Source organism: Mustela putorius, unplaced genomic scaffold (assembly GCF_011764305.1).
Source record: "Mustela putorius furo isolate JIRA1106 unplaced genomic scaffold, ASM1176430v1.1 tig00003949_pilon_pilon_pilon, whole genome shotgun sequence".
Classification (NCBI taxonomy): Eukaryota; Metazoa; Chordata; class Mammalia; order Carnivora; family Mustelidae; genus Mustela; species Mustela putorius.
This window is the reverse complement of record NW_025422093.1, coordinates 7,282,048-7,295,702: the sequence shown is the minus strand read 5'-3', so window position 1 is coordinate 7,295,702 and position 13,655 is coordinate 7,282,048. Positions and strand designations below refer to the sequence as shown.

At 42.4% G+C, this 13,655-nt stretch overlaps 1 protein-coding gene across 6 annotated transcripts in view; it reads right to left on the bottom strand.

Moving 5' to 3' along the window:
- ANK3 (ankyrin 3) overlaps positions 1-13,655 on the bottom strand; it is a 671,415-nt gene that overhangs the window by 98,486 nt on the left and 559,274 nt on the right. For 3 of the 6 annotated variants that reach the window (XM_045069903.1, XM_045069905.1, XM_045069906.1), the window contains one exon: positions 3,910-4,033. In XM_045069903.1, the coding sequence (XP_044925838.1) occupies positions 3,910-4,033 (124 nt within the window). Of the gene's footprint in view, positions 1-2,351; positions 2,364-3,909; positions 4,034-5,298; positions 5,580-11,152; positions 11,207-13,655 lie in introns of those variants that run through there. The other 3 variants (XM_045069902.1, XM_045069904.1, XM_013063077.2) reach the window with 3 other exon arrangements.

The window sequence follows — 13,655 nt, the reverse complement described above, 5'->3', positions numbered from 1 at the left end:
GCAGAACACCTTGGGATTAATCCTCCAGAAAGAGAGGACAGGTTTATGAGGAGCTGCTCTGAGGTCATCTCTGTCTTGCCTCCCTATCCCACCTATCACGATAGGCCATCATAAGGTAACTTTGCATCACCTCTTGTTTTGAACGAGGTCTGATACTTTCTGCTCCACTGCCCCACTCTCTTTGGGACAGAGCTTCAGAACAAGAAACCACTTAGTTGCAATCCCTGCAATGCAGGATCCCACAATTACCATGGGAGGTAGACAGCCTCTTTCATTTCAGTGGCATCCTGACTTACATGGAAGACAAGGACGGTGGGAAGTTGCCACCCGTCACTGCCCATGTCTGGATCTAAATGTGGCTGCTTGAATCTTTACCAATAGAAGATTGTCTTGTCTTGTATGTGTTTGAGGGGAAAAGAGCAAAGAGGTACATAAGAAATGCCTCCTTGCTTTGCACAAAATGACTTCTTTTCTCCACTGCTCACTACTAAAGATTACCCAAGGTGGATATTTTTATATCAAGATACAGAGGCCCCTAATTTATAGGAATAATTCTAAGAGTCTACACAAATGAGTAGATGCATTTTTCTAGGATTAGAGCCTTGTCTTCCACCAGAATCTTGAGGGGATCTTCAACCTCAAAATAACCATCATTCTCTAGTGTATTCAGCAAATATATACTGACTCTTAGAAGTAAGACACAAATATCACAGACTGGACAGAGAAGCAAAAACAAACCCAGAAAGAACGAAGTCTTATTTCTGCACAGAGTTACCTAGTAAGCCACGAGCCTGGCCACTTGCATGGGCGGGCCTTCTAGGCCCAGTCACACAACACATAACTTTTCATTTTTTTTTTCCTGCTTCAGTGGCAAACATTTTTTCCCCCCATTTTCCCCTTTTTTACTCCTGTTTCTAGCCTCTTCCCTTCTCTCAAATATAATATAAATTTCCTAAAAGCAGATACGTTCTTTCTACTCTCTAACTCAACACTGTCCAACAGAACCTTTGGCACTGATGGGCACGTTTTACCTGCACCATCCAAGACAGGTGTGGCTAGTGTGACTGAAGAATTGAACTGAATTTTATTTAATTTTTACTAATTTTAATTAAATAGTCTTTCGTGGCTAGGGGCTACATCATCAGTATAACTTCTAGCACTCATGACACATCATCATCAGTATAACTTCTAGCACCCATGATGTGGTATGGGAGACACTGGGAAGCCCCACTCTCTGCACTGCACATTCATTTCTTTTTTTTTTTTTTTTAAAGATTTTATTTATTTATTTTTCAGAGAAAGAGAGAGGGAGAGAGAGCGAGCACAGGCAGACAGAGTGGCAGGCAGAGGCAGAGGGAGAAGCAGGCTCCCTGCCAAGCAAGGAGCCTGATGTGGGACTCAATCCCAGAATGCTGGGATCATGACCTGAGCTGTAGGCAGCTGCTTAACCAACTGAGCCACCCAGGCATCCCTGCACATTCATTTCTAGAATGCTAACACTGCTGGGCGGTAAAGGCCAATTTATAGTATATGGAGCAAACACTTAAATGTTTAAAAAATTATTACCTATTCATTTTAACTTCAGTTTTTAAATATATCTAAGATGTGTTAATATTTTTAAAATATCCTCTTTCTTTTAACTTCTGTATGAGCTCCCCAACTGAAGAACAGAGCATAGAAAATGGGTGCTGTCAACGGAAAAGCCTAAAGATGTCTTCATTTTATAGAGTGTTTAAGTTCCTCACTGTTCCCAACCAAGTTACATTAGACAGATGGAGCTCATTACATCCATCAAACTTTGCTCTGAATCCTTAATACATCGGAGTCCTTTCAGCTACTAAAACTAGGTATTATTTGCATGGGGATCTGGAAAGCATTAAATTGTTTATAACTAAGGTCAACTATATTATTTGTAGCCATCGGTATACTCTAAGTGTTAAATACAGGAAGTGTTAGAAAAACACATGCCTCAGAAGTCTAAAATCATACTAATATACCTAGCACAAGGTCAGATAAAACAGCCACCAGCAAACAGACTGCTTTTCAAATCAAGACTTTTTCTTCAAACCCAATGAAAGTTTTCCAGTTACTTCATGCACTATTCAAACTTTGTTAAATAGAAGAAGTTCCTTAAGGAGTCAATTTTGCATTAGTCATATCTCTTGTCATACATTCAGTTGCTTGCTAAGTATCTTGGAATTACAAAAGTGATTTTCTGACACTGAGCAGGAAAAAAAAAAAAAAAAGCACATCGCAGCATAGCACAGCACAGCACAATGCTAAGGAAAATCAAAATGAGAATGAGTCATGGAAGGGCAGAAAAACACCGTAAAAGGGACGTTTCTTCTTACCTGATCTTGGGACTAATTTAAAGTATTTTTAGAAAAACACAGGAGAAGTGGAAAGCAAAAAAATCAGACAGGGAAAAAAGAAAAAAATGTTATGGTTGAATGAATTACACATTGAATGTATTCCTTTTAAATGTTACACTCAGAATATTATATTTGGTAATACTCTAAAATACTTAAAAAATAAATTGGTTTTATAGATTTTTTTTTTTTTTTTTGCAGATTTGCCTCTGAGCATAACATGAGTTGCCAATGTAAAAAAATGAGTTACATATAGTAGCAACAAATCATAATGGTGCAATCAAGACCAGAAGTGTGGAAGCCTTAGAACTGTCTTGAGCAAAATTATGAAACAATATATGCTGGTTTCATCTCTTACTGGATGTCAGCTTCTACAATTTTCTATATACAAATGATTAGTTCACAAAATGTAGCTTTTACATATTACCTGAGGAAGAGAACCAACTAGTTATTGGATTGCAAAAACTATTAAGCCTCCAAATAGAATTTTCTCTTAAGATCCTTTGAGATTCTGGCTCTTTTCAGTTGTAGCTTGTGGCTCTGTGTGCTTACCTGAGACACTAGGTATTTTTAAGAAGTTATTTTCCCCTTATTAATGATACCTCCTACAATAAGCTTTGAAGGACTTTTATAAATTTATCAAACAAAAACTCTATGGAGTTACATGTCGTTCCAAATTCCACTAATAAAAAGACTAACTGGAAGGAAAATCAGTTCAGTATCTGAATTGGCCACATCAGCAACACTGAGAATAAACTCCCAGGCTTTACTTTGTGGGAAGTGCCATTTACTATTAGACAATGAAACTTTTTACAAGAGAGCCTTAAACTATAGGAAAATGTCCTCAGGACTCTGGCTTAGAAAGTTTAATTATTAGCTTCAAAATAACTTGACTGTCAGCAAACATGCTGTTAAACCAACCAGGGAAAAGAAGTCCCCAAATTCTGGACAAGGTCCTGTTTCTTTCAATCAGCATCAGGTAGGTATGAGCCAAGGTTTTTCACATGCAAAAGTTTTACACTTCAGTTTCAAGGATTGAATTTGCTACCATTCCTGTCCGTGACTTTAAATAAGTTTGGTAACATTCCTGACGCATCCCTTTGTAAACAAAGTAATGGCATAGTTTTGGAAGAGATACCCAAACACTTGGTAGACAATTCTAATAAAGTATATCTAATTTTTTTTTTTCAAGAATGCTCTCTTTTAAGTCTCAATCATGACTGAATTTTGAAACACAGAGACCACACAGGCTCTCCCAGTTCCTTCAGTGGGCTCTTCTACTATCATGCTTGAAGCATGACTGCGAGCTGGGAACAAAGCAACACGTGACATGTTCAATCACAGAAAATCAAGGACTGCAAAACCACAAAAGAAAATGGCAGAGCATGGACACCAGTGTTGAGAACATTCTATTCTACCCAATGCATACCCTCATCCAAAGAGGACATCGGAGGATCATGTGAAACATGAAAATGGCTTTGGTTGATGACAAATCATGGTTGTATTCAATAAACGGTGAAAAACAGCAACGATAAAATACCTGGCAGAACGGGCCCCAAGACTAAAGCCCATGTAGCCCTCGGCGGGGAGAGAGTCGTCGCCCAGCTCCTTCAGGTCCTGTGGCCCGAGATACTTGTCCGTGTCCCCTGTCATGGCATCTTCACCTGCCGATGGACAAAACAAGCCAGAATCAGAAGCTTTCCTTTTAAAAATGGGTCCGTTGAGGAGAAAACCACTCCTTTGGTCATCCGCAAACCACCCGGGTTTCTCACTCACTTTCCCCTACCCCCTAGGTAATGCGCGTTACTGCGCTTAAGGAAAAAACAGAGGTGAGGTTAGTTCATAATTTCAAGAGTGAATGTAAGTAGCGGAAGGGCTCCTGGGGTTAAGGACCACTTTCTAAAACTTTCCCCGTACTCCTTCTCCCCCTCAAGTCCTGGCTGACTAGAAAGGTGGATCTTTTTTTGTCAATGAGCTTCCCACGCCTCACCACGAGGAGGGCAGCTTGTCCGAATGGACATGGATTGCAACATAAGAACCACCTCGCCATGACTACTCCGAAAATTATACTGGGAAGGGAGGGGACTTTTTTTTTTTTTTTTTTTTTTTTAAATGGTCTTCTCACACACAGGATTTCAGTTTGGGGCTTCTGTAAGAAACCAGCAAGTCATTTAATCTGAACTATTACTTCTTCACTGGAGAACCTTGAAACACATCAATTTTGAACTGTTTCTATACCTATCACATAAACAGCGTGGTCCGGCTGCCCCAGGGCTGAACCGCTGTTTAGGAAGGAGCTCTACCTTCTGTAAAGAGCAGCAGTTTGAAGGAAGGACTATATGAAGTGCTCTTGGCTCACCAGTACAAAGAGTTAATTCCGTAAAACTTTTACTAGCTACATATGCATAACATGACCTCACGGAAAAACCACATTCCAAGAGTGACAGAGCAGGTTTTTCAAATGCCTTTTGCCCTGTGGGACGGTTCCCATCCTTTTCAAAACGTAGCACAGTCCGTGGAAAAGTTCGTTCTGCAAAGCAGGCAAACCTATTTCCTTTTTATGACTCTCCTTACCCTTTCTGGACACAAGAGAATTCAAAAGCGTGCACGTTATGTTTTCTCAAAGGTAAGTGATTCATCTGTTCCAGCTCTATTTTCCAATTCCTTCATTCAGTACCGTTTATAATTTCCATTCATTTAAACCCAGGAAACCGCAAGAGCTTAGCTTTTAAACTACCAATCAAGTCTAAAAATAAACTGTCAACTACTGTTTTTGCAAATATAAAAAAGAAACAGATCTGCTTTCTACTACTACCCAAGACCCAGAGAGATTATTTTAAGTAACTACTCACAGCTGGGCTATTTGCACAACCACTGCATACGAAACAAAAACAGCACACACCAAGCGCGACTTAAAGAAAGAGCTTACTCTGTGGTAAAGCCATTTCCACCAGGCGGGGCAGATCAAATGTTTTCCTGATGTTTCCAGGAATTCCTTAAGCAGTGATTTAGAGTGTACCTCGGAATCAGCCCAAACAAACCGACCCCTGGGCTGTATTCACCGTCTTCACCGCCGCTGGGGTCCACTCAGCATCTTCGTCTCCTCGTAGGCAGTTGAAGAAGTGCACATCTTTTCTCTAACTCGTCAGAGTTCAGAGATTTTCGATATTCCAAACCAGAAAAAAAATACAGGAAAAAAGAGCGAAGCCTGCCTACCCTTAATTGAGAAGACCCTTTCGATCACTCTGCAGACATCCTTTTAAAGCTCCTTCTGATTGGACCAAAAACTCCGCTGGCAAGCCTCTAGCAGGACCGAATGGTGACATAAATGCAAGCCCCTGAGTTATTTGTATGTAAATATGAGGACTGCTCCAGTGTAGACTTTCCGTAATTTGATACCAATGGCCGGTGCCTCACCGAGGAACTGAGGCAGCCTTACATCCAGGGAGAGCCAGCGAGCAGGGTGCTGCGCTTAATTACGAGGTGACTCTTCTCCAGCTTGAATGAAGAAACGGCCAACCCAGGTAGAGGAAAACCAGAAGAAAACAAAAGAAGTGGCCCAGGCGGGGAGTGGCAGGGAGCTCCAGGCAAACTTTCAACTTTGTTCTCGGCTGGGAACACCAGGAGCCCTGGTTATTTATGGTCCCTGTCAGGTGGAAGGAGGGGGAGCAAGGAGCCGGAGGGAGGGCCTGCCCTTGAGCCGAGGTGCTGAAAGTGTGGGGCCGAGGGGAGTCGCAAGGATTCCCGAATGTCTCCGAGCAGCGCTGCAGGATATGCTAATCCCCACTGCTTTTTATCAAGAGTTGGAAGAGAGGAGCAGAAGTGAGACAGGCTGGAAAAAGCAAGTGGATGTCTGCCCCACTTTTTGGCACAAGTTCTTTCAGCTCTTTGACACCCTCACAGGAGCTCACTGGTTCTCCTTCCTTGAGGCAGCTCTGCAGAGAGCGCCCAAGCCAGGCGAAGAGGTCTTTGCATAAAGCAGGACGCAGCCCAGAGGAGGCGCTTCTGTCACTTTGCTCTGGTCCGTTGTTTCCCTCTCTCCGGGACTCCTGGCCTCCCTTTGGAGCTCCTCCACCCTGTTTGTGTTGGCAGGGGAGGAAAAAACTAGCAGGACTTCTGCATCCTCCATCTGGGCACGCTCAAGAGGCAATTTCAATGGCTCGTTTCTCAGAAGAGCTGGAAAGTTATGCCAGATACTAAGTACAGGGCTCTGAACGTTCTTGCTGAAGTCAGTGGTTTACAACACTTTTCCATGAGTGTGTCTATCTCCTGGAAATTTGCATCTGTAGAACCCCAAAGTGGGTTCTACAAATGTGTTTCTCCTGGATCAATGAATGCACGACTCACCTAATAGTACGATGATAGGAGACCCAGGGCTTTAATTGGAGCAGCCTGACTGTAATCAGCATGGTACATACGCAGGAATAGAAGGGAAACTGTTTATAATGCCTGGTATGTATTGGAAAATATTCCCAAGCAAAAGAATAATTCCCAACTTTGTAAAGAATGGAAGGGGAAGTCGTGGTTCAAATGGATAAAATGACTAAAATTAATCTGTTTTCCACATCTGCACTTACACTGCAAACTGCTTAGCAAAGCCTCATTCAATGACTGCTGCTCCTTCCTCCTGACTTATCAGTTGGCTTTTCTCTGGCCAGCCTGCACAACTGCACGGTCCTGCACATCTGCTGTCCTTCTGTTATACGGAATTATTTCAGTCCCTAGAAGTCCAGAAACTCTTTAGACTTTGGAACATTACATAGGGTGCACTCTTGATGGAACCTTTATCCCTCTTCTTCACCTGTGTAATCTCTCCAAACTTTGACACTAAAATTCCTCCCGTCCTGGACAGGACCATCTAAAGTTAGTGGTTCTTCATGTGGGCTTCCCTTATCAGAGCGTCCTACCAGGGAAAACGTCTGTTTAGTCTCTCCCACTGGATAGTGAGATCCACGCTAGATTAGGAGCCAAATTCTTCCTGAACCTGGCATATTGCAAGTGCCCCATAAATACTTTTGGATTTCATCATTGCTTTCATCAAAGAGGAAGGTAAAAACAAAAACAAAACAAAACAAAGAAAACCAGACTCTTAAATACAGAGAACAAACTGGTGGTTGCCAGAGGGAAGGTGAGGAGGGAGATGGAGGAGAAAAAAATAAAGAGGCTGGTGGCTGTACTTTTCTCCCCCTCTACCAGCCGGAGCAACTTAGCACTCTCCGGCATGCCAAGTTGTTGACTGGCACATAGGAAACTGTTAATAAAGTTAAGTTTCCATTCTTCTTTACTCATCCTTCTAGACTTCTGAAATGGTCACTGTGAAACCAGAAGATGCCCAGAGTTGAAATGGGGGTGAGAGCTGCCAATATAGTTGGCCAAAGATTAATTAAAATAGCCTCATGACATGGTGAAGACATTTCTTACAAGGCATGGAAAGCAGAGACCCAGGCAGTGTTAGTATTTCAAGGCAGTTTTGCATAATTGGTGCTCTTGATTCAAATCCTGGCTTCATCAGTGACCAGTTAAGTGACCTTCGGGACACTGTTTACTCTGAGTCACAGTTCCTGCCTCTCTGTAACTGGGATAATAACTCAGCCTCTAACCTCAGCCTCTTCCAGGGATTCAGTGAAATAATGCACAGAATAAGGGCTTCATCAGTATGGTCAGTGTTATTCTGTAACACAGCTTTCTGTGGTGCCCAAACATCTGAATGCATGAACTCATACAGTTAGAATTTCAGTTGCTACTGCTGATACTGTCAAAGGCAAAATCCAACCACGGCAGCAGATGTCTCTGCTCTCCATTGTCTACAATGCCGAATGCAAGGCCTGGCTTATAGCTAATCAATAAATATTTGTTGACTGATTGACTGTCTGAATAATACTAGACCATACCTACTCTTCTTTCAATAAACAAAATATTCTATAATTTTATAGAGCACAACACACTATTACACCAAAAATTAGAAAGGAATGACATGAATTATGTTGTGCAGTTTGTTAACGGCCTCTAATCCATGCTGTAACCCAAAAATATTTTATTAGTAGTAGCTTCTGACCAATAGGCCCAAAGGTAGATAAGCCAACAAAGATAATTCTATGACTGGACAACTCTGATGCAATATCATATATATTTAGTTGAAATATATATATTGTATATTATTATATTATAATATATATGTTTGTTTAATATATTATATATATTATATTGTTTAACATAATATTATGTTTATATATAAACAAGAACCACACATTCTCACTTACCAAGAAGCACTTGTGTGGGTTTATGTTTCCAAGAAGTGTTTGGTAGAGTGTTCTAACAGTTGTGTTATAGGTAACTCTGAGCATTTTGTGGTGAAGAGGGTGTGGTAGCTAGTGTTTAAAGAAGTTTTCTCCCCAGCCCCACCCCCACCACGAACCACATCTCTTTAATTAAATGTGGGCTTGTTCAATTTTTGAACAATAATATGCAGGGGAAGTGATATTGCATGACTTTTCAGTGTTGGTTCCAAGAAACCTTGCAGTTTCTCCTTGGCTCTCTTTCGAACACTGGTTTGGGGGAAGCCAATCCCCATGAAGATATTTGACTACCATGAGACCTCCATGCTGTAAAGAAGGTCAAAGAAGCCACGTGGAGAGGCTGCGCGGAAAGAGAGAGAGAGATGACCAGCTCTCCCTCAGCTGTTTCAGGGCCGCCCAAGTGAGGCCAACAGACCTATAATTGAAGATACCACATCGAACATTCTGCCATGTTACTCGCATCCCAGCTGCTACCCGACTGTAATCTCAGCAGAGCTCAAGAATCCAGCTGAACCCAGTTAACTCACACAACCATGGGAGATAATAATAGATTAATCCACTGAGTTTAGAGGTTTGTCATCACAGCGTAGTAAGTAGTGGGAACAGAGAGGAATGAGAAATGACAAGGTCTAAAGGTAGGCCAAAGAGGTCATGTGCTGATTGCTTAATGCATGCCCAGTGAATTAAGAGTGAGCTCTGCAGAGTGCTACCTGCTTAGTGCAGAACAAGCCCAGGAAGGGTACCCAGTGAGTGCCACCACGGAAGCCTCATCTATTTAGGATTGACTTTATGTCTCTTAACATCATGAGCACTGCCGTTCTCACTGTTAATCCATTTCTGATAATAAAATACCAGACACTGGAAACTGTTTAAAGGAGAACACAAAACACCCCAGTCTACCTTGATCCCGCCGTTCACCAAATAATAAAAACTGTTCAGAGTCATTTCACTTCCATTTTCCAGCTATCCCTCTTCCTGGTCCTCCTATCGTGACTAGGGTAAGAGGTTTCTTGTACCACAATCAACCTTTCGAAGATCCGTACCCTTTCACTAACAGGAAATCACGCAAAATAGAATCAAGAACAAAGGAGACAAAGAGAATATATGAAATGATTATCGGGACAGTCGCTGGTCACATAGCTGTGCCCTCGGTCCTTTGTACTTACTTATTTTTAGATTTTTAAGTAATCTCTACACTCAATGTGGGGCTCAAACGCTAAACCCCAAGAGCAAGCATTGCCTGCTGTAGAGGGATCCCAGTCCTCATTCTTTTTTACATGCCGTGTCAATGGCCAGTTGTCAAGATGTGGTGGAATGTACCTAACCCAGCTTCCCCGCGATCTTTCACTGTGCCCGCTGGCAAGCCTCTTTACGCTGAACAGAGGAAACTGTTCTTGGCTAATATTTATAAGTGTTTTCATGCCCTAGGAGCTCTTTCTTTTTTGCATGTCATTTTTTTCTAATGTTTTCCATCATCACCAACGAATACTTCTGTTGCTTTCCTAGGGGTTGAAAGTTGTTTTCCCCTCTGTCTGGAGGCAAGAATCATAAAGAAAGTTCCGTAATGTAACATATGAAGTTATATTTTCTGAAACTTTGCTCAGAAGTGCTTTATTCCTCTGCTACGAAATGAACAATCTTCTTTCCAAGGTATATACTTTGTAACATTATGGAGTCACGGTTAAAAATACATTACACCTTCAAACGAATTAATAGTAGAAAACCTTCAAATTATGCAGGATTTTTAAAAAAGGCAACATTAGAAAGAATACAGAGGAACATAGGATCTAAACTCTAGTGATTTATTAAGCGTCGCTTTCATACTAGAACTCAGCAAATAGTCTTACAGACAAATAGTTAATGATTGAAACTTACTTCCATTTAGTGTGCTTGTTCTGAAAAAGATGACTGTTTGACCACCACACAGCAAGGAAAATAAAAATGACTGGGAAAATAAATCCTTCAAGCATTTCTAGTCTACATTACAGAACAGCAGGATGAGAGCACACCATTATAATCATCACCAGAATCTACTGAGCATTTACAATGTTCTAGGCACGGCGCGGTGCTTTTTAAGTCTTATCTGATACGATTCAAGCAACAACCTTCTCAAATAGAATTGTCTCGATTTCAGTATAAAGAAAACCCCGTTCAGAGTGGAGGATAACCCAGGATCACTTAGAAATTGGGTAAAAATGGAATCAAAATCAGTTGATGTGACTACAGAGCCCCACTTCTACATACTGTCATATGCGATGTTGTCAAACAAATACTTCAAGAAAGGTAAGCTCCACGAGGTGACCCAAATGTGATCCAAAGGTGACCCAAATGTGAGCTCCGTGAGGGCTGAGGTTTTTGTCTCTTTGGTTCCAGATCTAGTGCCCAGCACATGGTAGATGCTCAATAAATGTGTGCAATGAAAATTCAGTGATTGCCTTTGGAGGCAGAAACTACATTACTGGAGTGAGGAGAAGGAGGGAGACTTACTTTTCACTGTAAACTCTTGTACCTTGGGAATTCTATACCTTGTGCATCTATCACCTATTCAAAAAATGAATATAATTAACAAAATAAAACAAGATAGAGGGACTGCAGAGAAGTCATACAGGCTGTGTTCCGTACACCAGATCAAGTGTTTTGACTTATACGGGTCTGCCAGAACATGCTAAGGTGTGTATGTGCAGCAGCAAATACGTAGCAAACATGGAGAGGAAACTCAATTCTTTGTGCGGTTTGACCTCACTGTTTCAGCAAGGAACAGGAGGAATAAGATCACAAGGCTGGAAGGAGATGCACATTATTTGCGTGGCACTTCCAACAGCTTCCCATTTTTCTAAAGTGCTGGTTCTGAACCTGGACTATGCATTAAAATCCCCTAAAAATTTGTATTTCTACAGGTTCCCAAGGGAATCTGCTGCTTCGGGTCCAAGAACCACACTGTGATAAGCACTGGCTTAAGGGATCCTTACAAGTAAGTGACAGTTATCTAATGGCAGTATTGATTTGAGAGAATTAAATATCTATTTTCCTGGTGGGAATTGCAAGAGTAATTAAAATCGCTTCAGAAACTGAATTCAGTGAATGGAACACACTATTTCTAAATTTCCAGGCGTACATTTGTGTCATCTGAGAACCCGTTTAAACCATAGACGCTGACTCCACAGGTCTGAGGCTGTCTCTGAGATTCTGTGCGTGGGATGAGCTCCCAGGGGATTGCAACCCACACTTCGAGCAGTGAGACAGTAGGGCACTGGACTAGGCTCTGCTCCAAGTACAGCCGACGACTGCCTTGGACACATTTTGTCTCCAGTGAAGACCAGGACACAAACACTGAAATACTGTACTATGTCTCCTGCTGGTTATGATTTGCTTAATGCTTGGCATGTGCGAGACACTGTGACGAGCACTTTCTATATACATCGTGTTCACTCTTTAACCCTGGGGAGCAAGTACTCTCATTTCCCTTTTCTAGACAAAGGCAGATTCAGAGAGGTTCAGTCATTATTCAGAGCTCACGTGTCTAGTCAGTGGTAGAGTCTGGGAAAGCCCAAGGTCTTGGCCACCACCCTTGTGCTGCGGGATATGCAAGAGAAATCACAGAAGTATCCAAGAGTTCCCAGGAAGAGGGCATCCCTTTCGATCGAGGCGGTGCGGTAGATGTTGAACAGAGGTGCGTGAGTTAAGACAGGCAGAGAGGAGTGGAAACGGGAAGTGAGGGGAGTGAGCCGTCCCCAGCCAGCCACAAGATGTGGCGCGAGAAGGAAAGAATGGGACTATCGTGAGAAGAGCAAGCAGCCAGCTTTCCTAAAGTGACGGGCAACGGAGTTGTGGGAAGTGAGGGCCATGTCCGGCCATGTTTATAGGGAAGTTGGATTCTACTATAACAACTACCATCCAAGTGACAAGCGACATATGTCCGTCAGTGGGTGAAAACACTTTCATTTTTTTGACCCATAGATATATATGTATATATATATATATAGTACACACACACACACACACACACACTCACTCACTGAAGACCTAAACCTTCAAAGCTCTCCCTCTTCCTCTCGTGTTCTTCCACCCACTTCTAATCCCGCAAGAAGCAGAATCCACGGAGAGCTGCCTCTGTCTGACAGCTGCCGCCTATTGAGCACCTGCTCTATGCTGGTCGCCGTTCTAAATGCTTTGGTATATCTTTTCATCTTCTCGGCAGTTCCATGTGGTATAATGAACCCGTTTAGAGAGCAGACAAATAAGACTCAGCACATTTTATTTTTTGAAGGTTCAAATCAGGGACATAAAAATACAGATAACTCTGAAAACATTTTCCATCAATTCAAAGCATTCGTCAAAAGATGTCTCTCTCCCCTAATGTTTAGACAATAACATTTTCAGCCTGGAGGACCCACATGACAGTGTCTGTTCATGAGTCTTTTCCCTCCATGCCCCGGTACTTTGATTCTCAGAAAAGCGAGGGGGCGGGAACTGGATGGACGGGGAACAGTCATATTACCAGCCTGACGCTCTCGGACTTCTGTTCTAAGGGTCTGATTCTGCCCTACAGTTGCACAAACAAAGTTCCTCAGATTCCAGATCTGCACGTACTGCAGTTTGGAGCAAGAGCTTGGATGAAGCAAGGTTTCCTGCAGCCATCTGAGGGACGGATCAAAGGGGGAGGTGACTGGCGGCTGACGGAATTGCACTACGTAGTTCAAGAGTTCATGCATGTAGCAGAGGCTCTTTAGTGTCGGGCTGGAGGCCCAGGGTGGCCTTCTGGGAGAGTGGAGGCTCAGGGCAAGGCTGCCCCCCTCCCCCCCGGGGCCAGGTGAAGGAGGAAGCAAACTCCCTCAGCCAGGAAGGAACAGTTCTGGGCCTTCACAAGAACCTGTTGTTTTCTAGCACCTCCTCGCAGCGGTGGTTCTTTCAAACAGCTTGCTAACTATATTCTGGAATGTAGTGTTTTCTTGCTTTCCTTCTCAATGAGAACAATGGGGTAAGTTGAGGA